The sequence below is a fragment of the Mesoplodon bidens genome (genome assembly GCF_964165515.1).
Source record: "Mesoplodon bidens genome assembly, chromosome: 5".
NCBI lineage: Eukaryota > Metazoa > Chordata > Mammalia > Artiodactyla > Ziphiidae > Mesoplodon > Mesoplodon bidens.
In genome coordinates this window covers 69,695,155-69,709,967 of record NC_138161.1, presented here as the reverse complement: position 1 = coordinate 69,709,967, position 14,813 = coordinate 69,695,155, and the positions used below count along the sequence as shown (strand labels likewise).

At 40.6% G+C, this 14,813-nt stretch overlaps 1 protein-coding gene across 5 annotated transcripts in view; it reads right to left on the bottom strand.

The window, feature by feature from the left end:
• Positions 1–10,955, bottom strand: part of NPHP3 (nephrocystin 3) — a 45,399-nt gene extending 34,444 nt beyond the window's left edge. For 4 of the 5 annotated variants that reach the window (XM_081235636.1, XM_081235635.1, XM_081235638.1 and 1 more), the window contains exons 1-6: positions 10,531–10,955; positions 8,097–8,222; positions 7,379–7,529; positions 5,452–5,604; positions 3,945–4,078; positions 2,376–2,536 (exon numbers count right to left, since the gene is read on the bottom strand). In XM_081235636.1, coding sequence (XP_081091762.1) covers positions 2,376–2,536; positions 3,945–4,078; positions 5,452–5,604; positions 7,379–7,529; positions 8,097–8,222; positions 10,531–10,923 — 1,118 coding nt within the window. In that variant the 5' untranslated portion in view covers positions 10,924–10,955. The remainder of the gene's footprint in view (positions 1–2,375; positions 2,537–3,944; positions 4,079–5,451; positions 5,605–7,378; positions 7,530–8,096; positions 8,223–10,530) is intronic. The other variant, XM_081235637.1, reaches the window with a different exon arrangement.
• Positions 10,956–14,813: the final 3,858 nt, after the last annotated feature.

Sequence of the window (14,813 nt, the reverse complement as noted above, 5' to 3'; positions counted from 1 at the left end):
AACCCGCGTCCCCTGCATCGGCAGGCGGACTCCCAACCACTGCGCCACCAGGGAAGCCAGGGAAGCCCCCAAAATGGATGTTTTTATAGCTCTGTTCTAGCTTAGTGTCAATATTAAAGTATAATATATTCACTAGCAGACAATGAGAGTAGGTACAATAAATTAAATTTTAAAGCATACATAATTTTTTTTTTTTTTTTTTTTTTTTTTTGCGGTACGTGGGCCTCTCACTGTTGTGGCCTCTCCCGTTGTTGAGCACAGGCTCCAGACGCGCAGGCCCAGCGGCCATGGCTCACAGGCCCAGCGGCTGCGTGGCATGTGGGATCTTCCCGGACCGGGGCACGAACCCGCGTCCCTTGCATCGGCAGGCAGACTCTCAACCACTGCACCACCAGGGAAGCCCAGCATACATAATTTTAATTTTTTAAAATCTAATTAAAAAAAACACTTCTCAAAAATACTGTTAAACATTGCTCAAAATAATGGTCCATACTCATGAGACTTTGCAAATAAATGGAAAACCTAATTCTATTCACAATTATATAATTTCAAGTTAAAACACAAATATCATCAGCCTCAAGATTTCAAGATTTTTCTCTTCTCTAGTCCTTTAGCCTTTACTCATTCAGTAAATGATCTGAACCCTTATACCCCAGATACACTGTAAGAAAGATCCAGAGGCAGATGGGGAAGGTTAGATAGCTATTAAAATCTTGACTGTGGTAAAGGTTAAAAAAAAAATCCTAACTATGCTCAATGTACCGTAACTACAGTCTGTACTATTCCTATTTAAATTCCAGAAAAATCTTCAAATAACCTACTAATGTTTTCTACACCACAAGGAAAACTAAACAATTCCCATTTCTAAAAAGCATTAAATGAAAGTTTGTCTAGAAAGGCAAATTAGTGTGTGTATACAGGGGAAAGCCATTATATGATTTAGAATTTGCATAAAAAACTAAAATACCGGCCCCAATACGAAACAGAAAAAAAAAAGCAAAAAGAAGAAAACAGAAAAAACAACATGGTTTTAAGGATTAAAGAATTAACAAGAGAAAAACAACAAGTGACATATACTATCACCTAAGATAAAATACTACCTAGATATTAAAGAATAAAACAGGATATATTCTTAATATAAAAACAAAACAGGAAAATAAAAGAGGGAAGGGGAGGTAAAGGACTCCAACTAAAGGAAATCAAGTTGAAGGAATCCTTAAACTTATTTTGGGAAAAGGTTCCTTGACCACATAGCTCCCTGGCCACCTGGCCTCTGGGTAGAGTCTTAAGGATCAATGATAGGTTATATTGCAGGGACTCTCATAAAGCTTAGGGCTCCAAACACTTCCAAACACAGTTAAAGTCAGAGTTGGTCCTCAATAAAAAGAGAAAAAAGCTTTGGAAAGATTAAATCCAATCAGATAGAAAATATAGAAAGAAAAATTAATTTATTTAACCTATCTTATTTTGTCTTCTATCTATATATCTAACTGGTAACAAAAAAAAGCTTCATTTGCAGACTAGATTCATTGGTGTGATTATATTTCACATTATAAGAAAACTGCTCACTTTACTGGATTTAAGTAGTTAGCTCCTCAGAGAATTAAAAATATGATTTAACACCTATGCAAGTGTTCAAGTGCCTCTCAATCTGTATCTGAAGAAAGAAAATAATGAAGGTTAATGCTGATTATTGAAATCGGGGTCACCACCTTCTTCTGTAAAGGGTCAGCTAGTAAACATTTTGGGCTTTGCGGGCCATACAGCCTCTGCTGAAATACTCAACTCTGCTGTTGTAGTGTGAAAGCAGCTGTAGACAATACATAAATGAATGAACATACCTGTGCTCCAATAAAACTTTATTTATAAAAACAGGTGGCTGGGGGCCTCCCTGGTGGCGCAGTGGTTGGGAGTCCGCCTGCCGATGCAGGGGATGCGGGTTCGTGCCCCGGTCTGGGAGGATCCCATGTGCCGCGGAGCGGCTGGGCCCGTGAGCCATGGCCGCTGGGCCTGCGCGTCCGGAGCCTGTGCTCCGCGGCGGGAGAGGCCACAGCAGTGAGAGGCCCGCATACCGCAAAAAAAAAAAAAAAACAGGTGGCTGACTGGATATGACCTGAGGGCCATAGGTTGCTGACCTCTGATTAAAATGATCTTTACATTAATGATGTTAAACTTATAACCTATTAACAAGCCTAACAGTGTGAAACTTTAAATTTATTTTATTCACGTATTAAAAGTCATAGAATTTATTGAATTTCATGGATTGTTTTTGATTATAAGAATGCAATTAGAATTTATCTTTCAAGTTCATCTGGTAATCTCAATTCTATTTATGAGTTTAACTTCTATAATAAATTATAGAATTTTCAGCTTACCTTGGTAAGGTTAAATGAATGAATAAGATAACTAATGAACTCTTCTCAATTTCCCATTTTCTTACAGTGAGGTACTGATTTTCAATATCAATTGGAAAATACACAGCATGGAAAAAATATCCCATTGTCTCACACATTCTTTTAAGTTTAGGTGAACAGTCCTAAAAACAAATTAAAACATAAGAAAGCACAGCTTATTTAACTAAAGATCTAGTCAGCTTCATACTACTTAAAATCAAAAAGGTTATGTTGGATATTCTCTGATTTAAAACTTTAAAAAATATATGATCACACCTTAAAGAAAATCTTTAAGAGAAAAGGCAAGTTTCTCTATAAAATAAAAATAGTAATAGCTTAGCAACTTTCCTGTTTCCTAGCCCAGAAAATGATTTATCTCATAATAAACCTAAAACAACAGGAGTAAAGTATTAGGCTATTTTGCTTTGGTAGTTATTTATTTTTATTATTATTATTACAAATGACTTCTGTTTATTGTTATAGGGTGAAAAATGTAAATCCATAGATTTATATAGTAAAAAGTGTCCGCCATGGTATATTAGAACACTAAAGCAAACAGATATAAAAATATGTTGGTCTATAACAAATCAAGGTACTTAGTATGATGATGATTATTATGCAATAAATTAGTAATTCCCTCAACATGTGTTTGGGAACAGCCTATACTCAGTGAGTAGAAGCTTTGGTTTTCAAAATACTTTGTCTTTTTACCAAAATTGAGTATTATCAAAAAGGAAAGCTAAATGAACTTATTAATCAGCAATCTGGATGATGTTAATATAGCAGGTATAGCATGTGACATGCATATTTATTTAAAATTCAGTTAGAACAGTAGTTGGTAAACTTTTCTGTAAAGGGCCAGATGGCAAATTAATAACAGCTTAAGAACTTGGCTGTTTTGGCAAAGGTTTTTGTGGTCCATTTAGTCTCCATCATAATTTATTCTGCCACTAGTGAGAAGCAACCTGAGACAATACATTGCGCGTGGCTGTGTTCCAATATAACTTTATTTATAGACACCAAAATTTGAATTTCATATAATTTTCATGTCAAAATATTATTCTTCTTTTGATTTTTTTCAACCGTTTAAAAAAACTAATCTTAGCTCTAGGTCATACACAGACAGACTGCAGGCCAGACTTGGCCCACAGGCTGTAGTTTGCTGACCCCTGCCTTAGATTAACCCCAATGGCTGCCTTGAAAAATTTAAAACCATGACAAGGATTAAATTTTGACATAATCTGAAACAGATTCAAGAATAGAGCTGGCAGGTATTAACTATAGCAGACACCATCAATAAGGGCTGTAAACACTGTGGAGAACGTGTAATGAAGCATTCAAAAGCATAAAGTTCCAAGGCCTTAATTTGAATATACTGATAATACTGAGTAAGACGTTTTCTTAAGAAAAGCCCAAGATGCTTCCTACTCTTTAAGACATAATCTAGTGGGTAGTAAACTACTTGGTTCAGGCAATCAGTAGTATCATAACCAGGACACAACATTAACTTTATTTTAAATCAGTGAATACAGAATTTATAAATGCCCTCACCTTAAGGAAAAGATCCATTTCGGGCTGAGTTTCATCTGTATAAATGAGGTAACATCTGACAGTGTTACTCCACAGAGAATGTGAAAACAAGGGGGTAACTTGTAATAAACTAGCTACAGCAATATCCCAGTCATCTGAAAATAAAATTTCTCATAAGTTCCCGAAAAATAATTACTAGAAAATATTTGACAACATGATTCCCCAAAAGTCTGAAAGAAAACAACAGGCATCATTGGATCTCACTTGTAATACCGACAAAGCTTCTAGAATAAGATATTAGAAGGCACTCAGTTCTCTAACCTCAAATTCTATCCTGGGGCTTAAAGCAATCAATGTCACCAGTGGTCTTTGCTGGGGTACTCGTGGCTCCAGTCAAATGTCAGGGAACTAGGCAACATGGGCTGTTCAATTAGTTTGCTACTTGAGGAGAGCCTACATTCCCAGTTTTATCTACTAATTATTCTTGAAATACATTGAGTCAAAAAGAAAGTTCAAGAACAGTACAAAACAAAAAATAACCAAAAGATAGTTAGTGAGAATGAATATTTTAAGACATATTTGACTAATTCAAAATGCATAATTAAAAAAATAATTTTCATTTTGCTAATAGGTAAATAATTTCAGGGTTTAAAAAAATTTATTTATTCATTTATTTATCTTTGGCTGCATTGGGTCTTGGCTGCTACGCAAGGCTCTCTCTAGTTGCAGCGAGCAGGGGCCACTCCTTGTTGTGGTGTACGGGCTTCTCATTGCAGTGGCCTGTCTCTGTCGTGGAGCACGGGCTCCAGGCGCGTGGGCCTCAGTAGTTGTAGCACGTGGGCTCAGTAGTTGTGGCTCGCGGGCTCTAGAGCACAGGCTCAGCAGCCATGGCTTTAGTTGCTCCACAGCAGGTGGGATCCTCCCGGACCAGGGCTTAAACCCTTGTCCCCTGCATTGGCAGGTGGACTCCCAACCACTGTGCCACCAGGGAAGTCCCTATATTTCAAAGTTTTAAGAAAAGAGTGGAGCTACTTATAACATTTCAGATCTGAGGTGGTATTGAAATTCGGAACAGATCTTAAGAGCTGTTTTGGATACCAAATTATATAAAAGATAATGAATAAGAATACTATATTATATAACTGAAGTTTTGTACTCTACTCCACAACTTCTCTAACCTTCAACACCATCAAAGATGCAGAGGGAAAGACTAAACACTACTGTTTTTCAGTTAATCTACATTAGGCTCTCACCACTCAACTAAAATATCCGAGAACTCAGACCAGAAATTCAGTTATTAGAACCTATTGGCCAGTCTGGCTGGGAGGCACCATCTGATCCTGATGTGAATTATGTAACTTCATCATTCCTGGTCAGTGACAAGCACCAGTACATGATGGTTTGACAGTGGAAGACACCCAGAACACAAGTCTCATGCTCTGCTGATGGCAGTTTTCCCAGCATAAGATCATAGTACACGAACAGTCACTACCATTAACCAAGGTAATTGGCAAATGGCGTGTGTTACCTCTGTTGACGTTAGCAAAGGGTCCTTCTATATCTATAGAACTATGGGCAAACTCAGGGCCCCGGAAAGACTGCTGAAGCTGAATCATACTCCCTATGGAGGGCTCACTTCCCAAGGCTCCACCAGTCCAATACTCGCACTGGGGTCCAGCAGCTGTAAAAGCAAGAGATTTCATCTGATGAAAACCAAATTATATTGGAATTTCAAAACCTTATCATATATATTCAATGGATTTCTAATGCAAAAAATACTACAATATTATAAATACAACAGATATTCAAACTTTGATTTTGAAATCAAAACAATGATTTTGAAAGTACTTTGCCACCAACTTCTGGCAAGTTCTAAGGTGGTGGTTAACAGAATTCTGGTTATCACCTCAAACTTACACAGGGGATTAAAAAGAGAAAGATGAAAATAAATTAGGAATACAATAACCAAAAGAATTATAATAACAGAGAGGAGTTAAAAACACCCCCCAACAAAAAAATTCTAAAAACATTCCTAACTATATGATTTAGGTATCAGTGTAAAATGTGAAGGAAAGAATTTCAAAGGAAGACTATTACTGGCACACCAGTAATTCATATTGATTCATATTGGTAATTCATTAGGCTGTAAGCTAAGGATGTAAAGAGCACATTTTCTTTACTTCTCAGAGCAAAAAAATTAATGATTGAATCAACAGGTACTTATGAACACGTTGTGTTTTTTTTTAATAAATAATAATTCATGGCATCCTTGACTAAACATAAGTAAACTGGCATTTGGGCTAAATCTCTGGCAAAACTGAGATTATTATTTGTGGGTGACAAATAGTGAGTGACATTCCCTCAAGCATTCCTTCTTCATGTTTATATCGAAATAGGAAGAAAGACCTACGAGGAAATATTAACTCGTTTTTATTAACTTGCTAAGAGAATTAGAATATAATAGTTTTGAAACCCTGTACATTTTAACATATGTCAATACTGAAATAATCACTAGGACTAATGTCATTAAGAATCACTTCACTTTTTTTTCTCAAAAGTTAGTAATAAAAGTCCCAGGATGCTAGTCAAATTCCAATGGTACTAAAATGAAAATTAAAAGGGAATTATCAGTTGCCATATTTCACTCTAAAATACATCAGTTTGTAAGAATATAATTATATTTTTAATAAATGGGAGAGTGACTGCATTTTTCCACTGCATTTAAAATAGAATATTTCTCAAAATCAATCACACTTCATTATTATTTCCTTGGAACACAGTGGAACCTTTCAGTCTATGATTCCAGGTTTTTCTTTATTTCTAGAAAAAACACTTTCTATGTTTAATTGTAAAACAAAAACTTTAAAAGTATTTCACAAAACTGCATTGGAAACCACTCAATGAAATATTATGCAGATATTCTTATAGTTGTAAAGAATATATCAATTATGTGGAAAAATAATGTGACAGAGACTACTAACTGTCCTCCAACATCCATTCTCCCCTTCTTCCTTCAGTGACACAACCCCAAGCTTTATGTGGATACATGGCTCTCCTGCTAATGATTACACTTTCCCATCTTCCTAGGTAGAGTTCTGGCCAATGGGGTTTGAGTAGGAGTAATCTGTATATCTTTCAGATTGTGCTTTCAAGGAAAGTAAGGTATTCCCTCCCTCCCCCTGGCTAAATTGTAGATGTGATGTTGGGACTTAGAGGGGCTTAGACCAGAGAGAGAAAAGCTATGGGTTAAGGTTGGTAGAACAATGAGACAGAAGGAACCTCAGCCTCTACATCATGGACTTCATAGAAAAGAGCTGTCATAACAACTGAGAAAGAGAAAGTGCAACTCTATTTGTAACAGCAATTACTTATAAGTAAAAGGATTCAAAGTTGGCTCTATAATCATTATACCTATATTGAAATCTCAAAATATTATAAATAGGAAATAAATTTACCAGTAACATCTGTACAGTTGTCATCTGAATCAGACTCTCCAGGATCAAATACATGGATCCCCTGAACCTGTAGCCTCTGAAGTTTACTCTCCAGCTCTCGCTTGGCCCTCAATAAATCCTGAATTTCATTTTCCTTGGTTTCTCTAAAAATCTTTAAAAGAAGGATTTTAATTTTGAAACCCTTTTCCATAATCAAAAATTGTATCATCAACTTTTAAGGGAAAATTCTTTCTTTCATAAAATCAATATTCATTTGGTCCTTGATCTCCCCTTTTGTAGGATGAATAATCTGAGTACCTCTACATCACTGTTTTGTAACTGGAACCCACTGGAATTCCAGCAGGATGTGTGGAGCTGCCTTGTGTGCTCCCTGATGTTTAGCAAATTTGTCCCCCTCCCATTTAATGCCAGTAATGCTTACCCAGAGAAAACATCCCCAAACATTCTAAATGCTTTCCCCTAATAGAAACACTTTCCTTTCCCACCCACCCCCCACAAATCCCTATTAAAATGTTCACTTTTATACCTTTTCTTTGAAACTACCTTAAGTTTACCTCGTCCAACTCAAAAATGTAAAAAGTGCTTTAGTTTAGTTCTTATAACTTGCATGGCTCCTACATCATTTACTTCTGGTTATTCATCGCAGTATTATATGAACTTTTAAAATATACTGTTTTTATTCCATATCACTTTGGGGATAAAGATGTATGAAATTTACCTTAAATTGCCTCTTAACTTTATCTCTGTCATGTTCAAATGTAGCTGCTCTCTCCATTGCTTGATATTTTGCTTCTAAAGCACTTTCCTTTTCCCGAAGTATCTTCTGGTAAGTTTTCTGAAGTGCCTGGAATAATTTACCTTGTTATTTCTAACAAAAATAGCATGCCTCCCAAATTTTACATTATCTTATATACATATTAAATATCTTAGAATTTTAACAATCTACTTACTTTTTCACCAGTTATCAAGAAATGCATATTGCCATTCTATTCAAACACATAATGGAAAAAAAATGTAAATATGCTTGAATTATAAATGAAGATATTTGACATTAAGCTTTCAATAGAAATTAATGCTTTTTCTTTGAAATACTGCACTAGTTCTTAATCTTCACTACACCTCAGCTTTCCCATCTTTAAGAGAACAAGAAGTACAACTTGTAAGGCTTAACCTGAAGGATAATTACTTCTGTGAGACTGTGCACTCCTTGGCTCCATGTCTTACTCCTCTTGCTAGCCCCAAGCACTAGCAGTGCCTGATATACGGCAGGCTTCCAGTAAATGTCTGACTGAATGGATTAAATAAATACAGAAGGTTTTTAAAAAATGTCTAGATATGTGAGAAAGGAATCAAAAGGGTTACATAAGGAATCAGGATTGGTAACAGGAATAACCTGGGACTGTGACATTTGTCAACACTTAGTGCACTCTACCCTGGTTGGTCTGGCTTTCTTTTCTACCTCCACCTCAGTCTTTTGCAATATGCAGTGAATCCAAGACAATGGCTTGGATGCATGAAATCAGATATCTGAAATGCATAAGTCCATTTCATATATGCAAGTGCATTAAGACTGCCCAATAGGAAAATCTGTAAGACAACAGATAAAACTGCTTATGTCTTCCCAGATAACACTGCTAATTATACAACAGCTAATGGGGGTGCGGTAGGGGTGGAGAGGGATTGACTAGAAGGACTAGTCTAGAAGGAAGAAGGCTTCTTCCTTCTAGAAAAACCAGGTCTGAGGTATTTATTCTATTTCTCCTGTAATGAGCTCAGGAACACTTGGGCTGTCCAGAAGTCTCTTCCATAGTAAAGAAAAATAGAGTAAACAAACTACAACCCTCAGAGGGGCCCCAAACTGATGACACAAAATCTCACGCCTTTGCTCACAAAAAAATAACTTTCCTAATAATCAGTTAAAATAGATCTATTACAGGAAGGGCATGTAATAATTGTTTTTCGAGTAATTTAATCAAGTGGATTAAGGAAATTTGACTATACCTAGGGAACGTTTTCAACCACAGCAGTTAAGGTGGTGAAAACCAGGGGCTGCCAGAAAAATTCACTTCAAGATCACTGAAATCCAACAGCTATGGAACTTCATAAAGTAACGAAAATAGGGGCTTCCTGGTGGCGCAGTGGTTAAGAATCCACCTGCCGGGCTTCCCTGGTGGCGCAGTGGTTGACAGTCCGCCTGCCGATGCAGGGGACACGGGTTCGTGCCCCGGTCCGGGAGGATCCCACATGCCGCGGAGCGGCTGGGCCCGTGAGCCATGGCCGCTGGGCCTGCGCGTCCGGAGCCTGTGCTCCGCAACGGGAGAGGCCGCAACAGTGAGAGGCCTGCGTACTGCAAAAAAAAAAAAAAAAAAAAAAAAAAGAATCCACCTGCCAATGCAGGGGACACGGGTTCAAGCCCTGGTCCAAGAAGATCCCACCTGCTGCGGAACAACTAAGCCCGTGTGCCATAACTACTGAAGCCCACGTGCCTAGAGCCCGTGCTTCACAACAAGAGCAGCCACGGCAGTTAGAAACCTGCCCACGGTGATGAACAGTAGCCCCCACCCTCGCCCCAACTAGAGAAAGCCCGCCCGCAGCAAGGAAGGCCCAACGTAGACAAAAAAAACAAGAATAAATAAGTTAAAAAATATATTTTAAAAAAGAATAAATAAAAATACATTTTTAAAAAATTAAAAAAAAAAGAAACGGAGACAGAAGCCCCACCTCCGAGGTATGTAAATTTGTGGGGCGGGGGTGGAGGGGTGGGAGGGTGAGGCGTGGTTAAAAACTCCTAGGAAGGGTTTGATGAGTTGCCTCAACAGATGTCACCAAAGTCTTTTGTGTATATGTGTGCCCCGTGTGGACCTACTTCTCTGGAGATTAGCATTTGTTGCTTCAGGACACTTTCAGGCTAATTGCTTCAAGGCATCTGAATGAATGGACCAGAAATAGAAAAGGGGGGGGGGCGGTTAGTTAAGGAATCACTTTAGACCCAAGACAGTATGTCCCCTCAAATTAAAATGCAGAGCAGTCAGGCGTCCAGGGTCCACCTGGCAGTGCGGCCAAGAGGCTGCGAGGCGGTGGGCAGGAGGCCCCGGGGCTCAGTTTCCCGGGTGTCGCGGCCGTCCCTGGTGAGCGCCTGGGCCCGGCGTTACCTGCAGCTCTGCCCGCAGCCGCTTGTTCTCCGTGTCCAGCTTGGCCTCGCGGCGGCCCATGGATAACAACTCCTGGTTCTTGCTGACCCGGAATATCTCGTACTCCTTCTTCAGCCGCTCGTACTCGGCCGCCGCGTACTCCAGCTCGGGCACCGACGAGCCAGTGGACTTGAAGCTGGCCCCCAGCAGCCCGCCGCCGCCCGCCCCGCGGGGCAGCGAACCCGGCCCGGCCCCCGCCGCCGCCCCCGCGCCCCGGCGGAACGAGCTGCGCAGCAGGCGGGCCTTGGGCTTCACCTCCACCGGGATCTCGCAGGCCTCGCCGCCGCCCGCCCCGTACGTGTCCTCGATCACCTCCCCGCCGGCGGGGCTCACGAGCGACGAGGCAGTCCCCATGGCGCCGGCGGCCGCCGCTCCTTGCCACCAGGTTACCAGGAGGGGGCGGGACCAGACGAGTGGGAGGGACCAGACGAGTGGGCTGAGGCGGGGCAGCAGGAAGGGGCGGGGCGAGCCCATCGAGAAGGGGAGGGCCAGTGGGCGGACGAGAGGGATGGGGCGGGGCAGCCGGGTAGTACGGCGCAGGGCAGGGTGGCTAGGCGGGGCCAGAGGAGCGGAACGGATGGGGCGGGGCAGCAGGGCTGGGCTGGGAGTGAGAGCGGAGCGCGCAGGGCGGAGTGAGCAGCGTGGCGGTCGCGCAATTCCACCTCTGCGCTATGTCAGAGCCTACGGACAAGGTGAAGTATTGACTTTTTGCAACAAGGGACACTGCAGAGAGCGCTTCACAGGAATATGGGGCATCTCACCAAGTAAAGGAAAGGATAGACTATGACAGTATTTGAGGGATATCATGAAAAATGGAGAGAGATGGGAAAACAGTTTTAAACTTTTAAGTCAAGAAAGTGTGGGGTTGGCGTCTTCTCTCTTATGCTATCTTCTGTTCTTGCCCCTCCGCCGGGTTTCTAACCTCTCCAGGTTTGGAGCCCTGGAAGGAGGACAGGAGAGGGGAGGGAAAGGCTTTATTTGATTGACACTGCTGTGAACTGGATGTTTGTGCTCTTTGGACTTGGCAAACTGTTAAAACTGGCCCTTCTCAGAGATAGTTTTGTAAGTTCTTCAAAGACTCTCTCCCCCTCATAACTGGAAATCTTTAATCTTCAGTTTTCTTGACCTGGGCTGGTGCAGCTATATTCCAGCTGGTGCTCACTGCTTCCCCAGCTGTAAGGAATTCAGTGATACTTTAAGGATCCTGTCCGCTGATGTTTATTCCTCCCTACAGGGTCCCACTTTGACAGACCCAACATAATTCATGCTAGTTCACTTGCTGGTGGGTTCCATATCTGATCTACAGGTGTTACAGGTCAGGTTTCCTGGGAAACAGATTCTGAAATAGAGATAACCATGCAAGATGTTTATTTGGGAGTGTCCTTGGGATCAACTCCTGTAGAAAGGAAGGGAAAGAAGCAAAATTGGTCAGCGGGAGAAGCTGAGCTTTGCTGCAGCCTCAACAGAGGCCTTAGCCAATCTACAGGGAGTTCTGATCCTGGCATAGCTCTGAAGAGTTGTTCTAAATTGGGGTGGGGGGCTGGGACTTTGTACCCCCATACCAGACAGTCATCAGCTTTCTTCAGCCAAAGCAATCCCCTAGGAGACTGACAGTTGAGGACTCTCTGCTGGCATCACTTCTAGTGGCTGAAGGAACAAGTCTTTCAGGCATCACAACATCTACCACAACAGGAAACACATTTTCACCTCAAAGAACCCTGGGAATGCAGGCCAGTTCTCACTCCCTCCATCAAAGTAGCTAGTCATCCTTTCTTTTACCCTTTAAGTTTTCTTCAGGAGGGAATCAGATAACAGGCCACTGTGTTCTTCAAACTCCAAGAGATACATATTAACTTCTTCAAATAGTCTCCTGAGATAAGGGGAAACATTCCCACCGTCAAGTATCTCAAGAACTCCTCTCTTTTAAAGTCCTTTCTGATCGTCAGCTTCTAATACTTGTACCCTCAATGTGGATCAGTGGTTCAGGGAATCATTCACTAGGTTTCTGCCACCTCCTTTGAAAAATTCTGCATCTTAGTCTTATACGTCCTTTGGAATGTGCATCAGCTGGAGACTTCCACTATTATGCTTGCATACTAAAATAAAAAGCCATCACTTATTCCCTCCAAACCAATAGCAAACTACAGTAACTTCCCATAACTTGTGGAGTAAATTCAGATTCTGCAGCCTAGGACCAGTGCCCTGGAACAATGACCCTCCTTTCCTCACCTCTAATTTATCCAGTAACATCCCTCTACCCACGTTCTTCCACTCTAGTTGGGCTGATTTTCTTCTTGTCCTCATACCAATGTAGTTTCTATTTCCTTTCAGTACTCTGCCAACCCTCATTTCTTTCAAAGTCTAGCTTCTTTCTCTAAGAAACTTTCCCTGGATAATCATACCTTTCAAGGGTTTATCATATCAATATTTTCAATTCAGTAATCTTTGCCTTTGTGCAAAATACTGTACTTAACTTTTCCTGACCTTGTTCTCCATTAATTGTGTCCCCATTCTATTCATCTTGGTTTTTGGTAGTTGTTATTGTTATGATGCCATTTGTTGCTTAGATTCATCACGAGCAATCATATTGAACTCCTGCTGAGAATATAATGTAGTGCAAATGACTGATGACCCGAAGAGATGTCAGATGTGGCTGGGGTTCTCAAAAAGCATAGGAGTTGTCACTGCCTTCCCTAATAACCTTTACATAGTTTTGCAGATTCCCCCGCAAAACAAATCCAGGTTTGCTGAGACCATGGAGACTCCCTTCTATATAGTGATTACTGGCTGTCTTTCTCATCAAGGACAATATGTATAAATTCAGCACACATACTGACCTTGGATAACTGTTGGTTAATGCCTAATGACATAACTGAGTGAGTGAGCCCAGGGGTGACCAGTTATAGGGTGCTAGCAGATACTCAGTGTTGTTGGTTTCCAACATATTTCTTAATCCTAAACTTATCACAGAATTTGTTCCAGTTTCCAACCTCATAATTTGTTTCCCTTCTTTATGCTGAATTTAACCCACAAACATCATTCTTCATTTTGAAAGGATAATTTTGAATACAGAACTATGGTGAGGAATGAAGTCTCTGGCAGGCAGCTTATGGCCCATTAAAGATGGCTACAAAATTTTTAATACTCTGTCCATTGAAAGGTGAGGTTTATGATGAGGACAGGCTACATAATTTGTGGGACCCAGTGCAAAATGAAAATGTAGTGCCCTTTGTTAAAAAATTATAAAGAATTTCAAGACAGCAATAAACCAAGCATGGACTCCTTTTGAGTTCAGGTTTCTATGCAGGTGCACTTGAGGTTTTTCAAAGGGTTACACACCCATGACTCCAGCCTGTTTATGACTCCTCCCCTTGAGTCTGGTTGAGCTCTGGAACTTTTTTGACCAGTAGACTATGGCAGAAATGACTCTGTTCCACTTTCTGTGTCTTGGAACACTCTCTCTGGGAGCCTTGAGCTGCCATGTAAGGAGACCTACTACTCCAGCCAAGGTTGCCAGACTGGAGGTGTGTAGGCATTCCAGGCAACAGTCCCAGTTGGCCCAGCCTTCCAGCCAAGGCATGTGAAGTGAAGCCATCTTGGACTCTTCAGGCCAAACTATTTGCTCGTTGGGTACCACTAAGTGACTTTAATCAGCACCACAGGAGAGCAGAAGAATCATCCAGCCGACCTCTGCCCAAATCTTGACCCACAAAATCATGAAATGTAATAAAATTGTTAGTTTAAGCCAATGAATTTGATAGTAATTTCTTTTCACACCTGGAACAGAAAAATTTCCCCACATTTGGTCAGGTAGCTTGTAAAATTAATTAATAAACAATGCTGCCACCTTTAAAAAATGTAATTTGTAGAATAAATATCATTTGTGTAGGTTAGTGTATGTTTGGTCTCCAGACTGTGACTCTCAAATCGCTTGGGACATTTGTTAAAAATTGAGATCCACTGAGTTTTAATTTGTGAGACTGGAGCTTGCAAATTTTCATGTTTAGTTAGCTTCCAAGTGATACTTACATACTTTAAGATCTCAGAACCACTGAGTTTGCATGAAAATTGTGGCTAGTGGCTAGGGATGATCTAATTCATTCCTACGCAAAGTGTGGTCCACCTTACAAATGTCCAGCATCACCTTAACAGATGTCCCAAGTAATTCTGACAGGGGGCAGGATTTGGCCATCATCATGTTTTAAAAGTGACTCAGAGGATTTTAATCATTAGTCAAGGAGAAA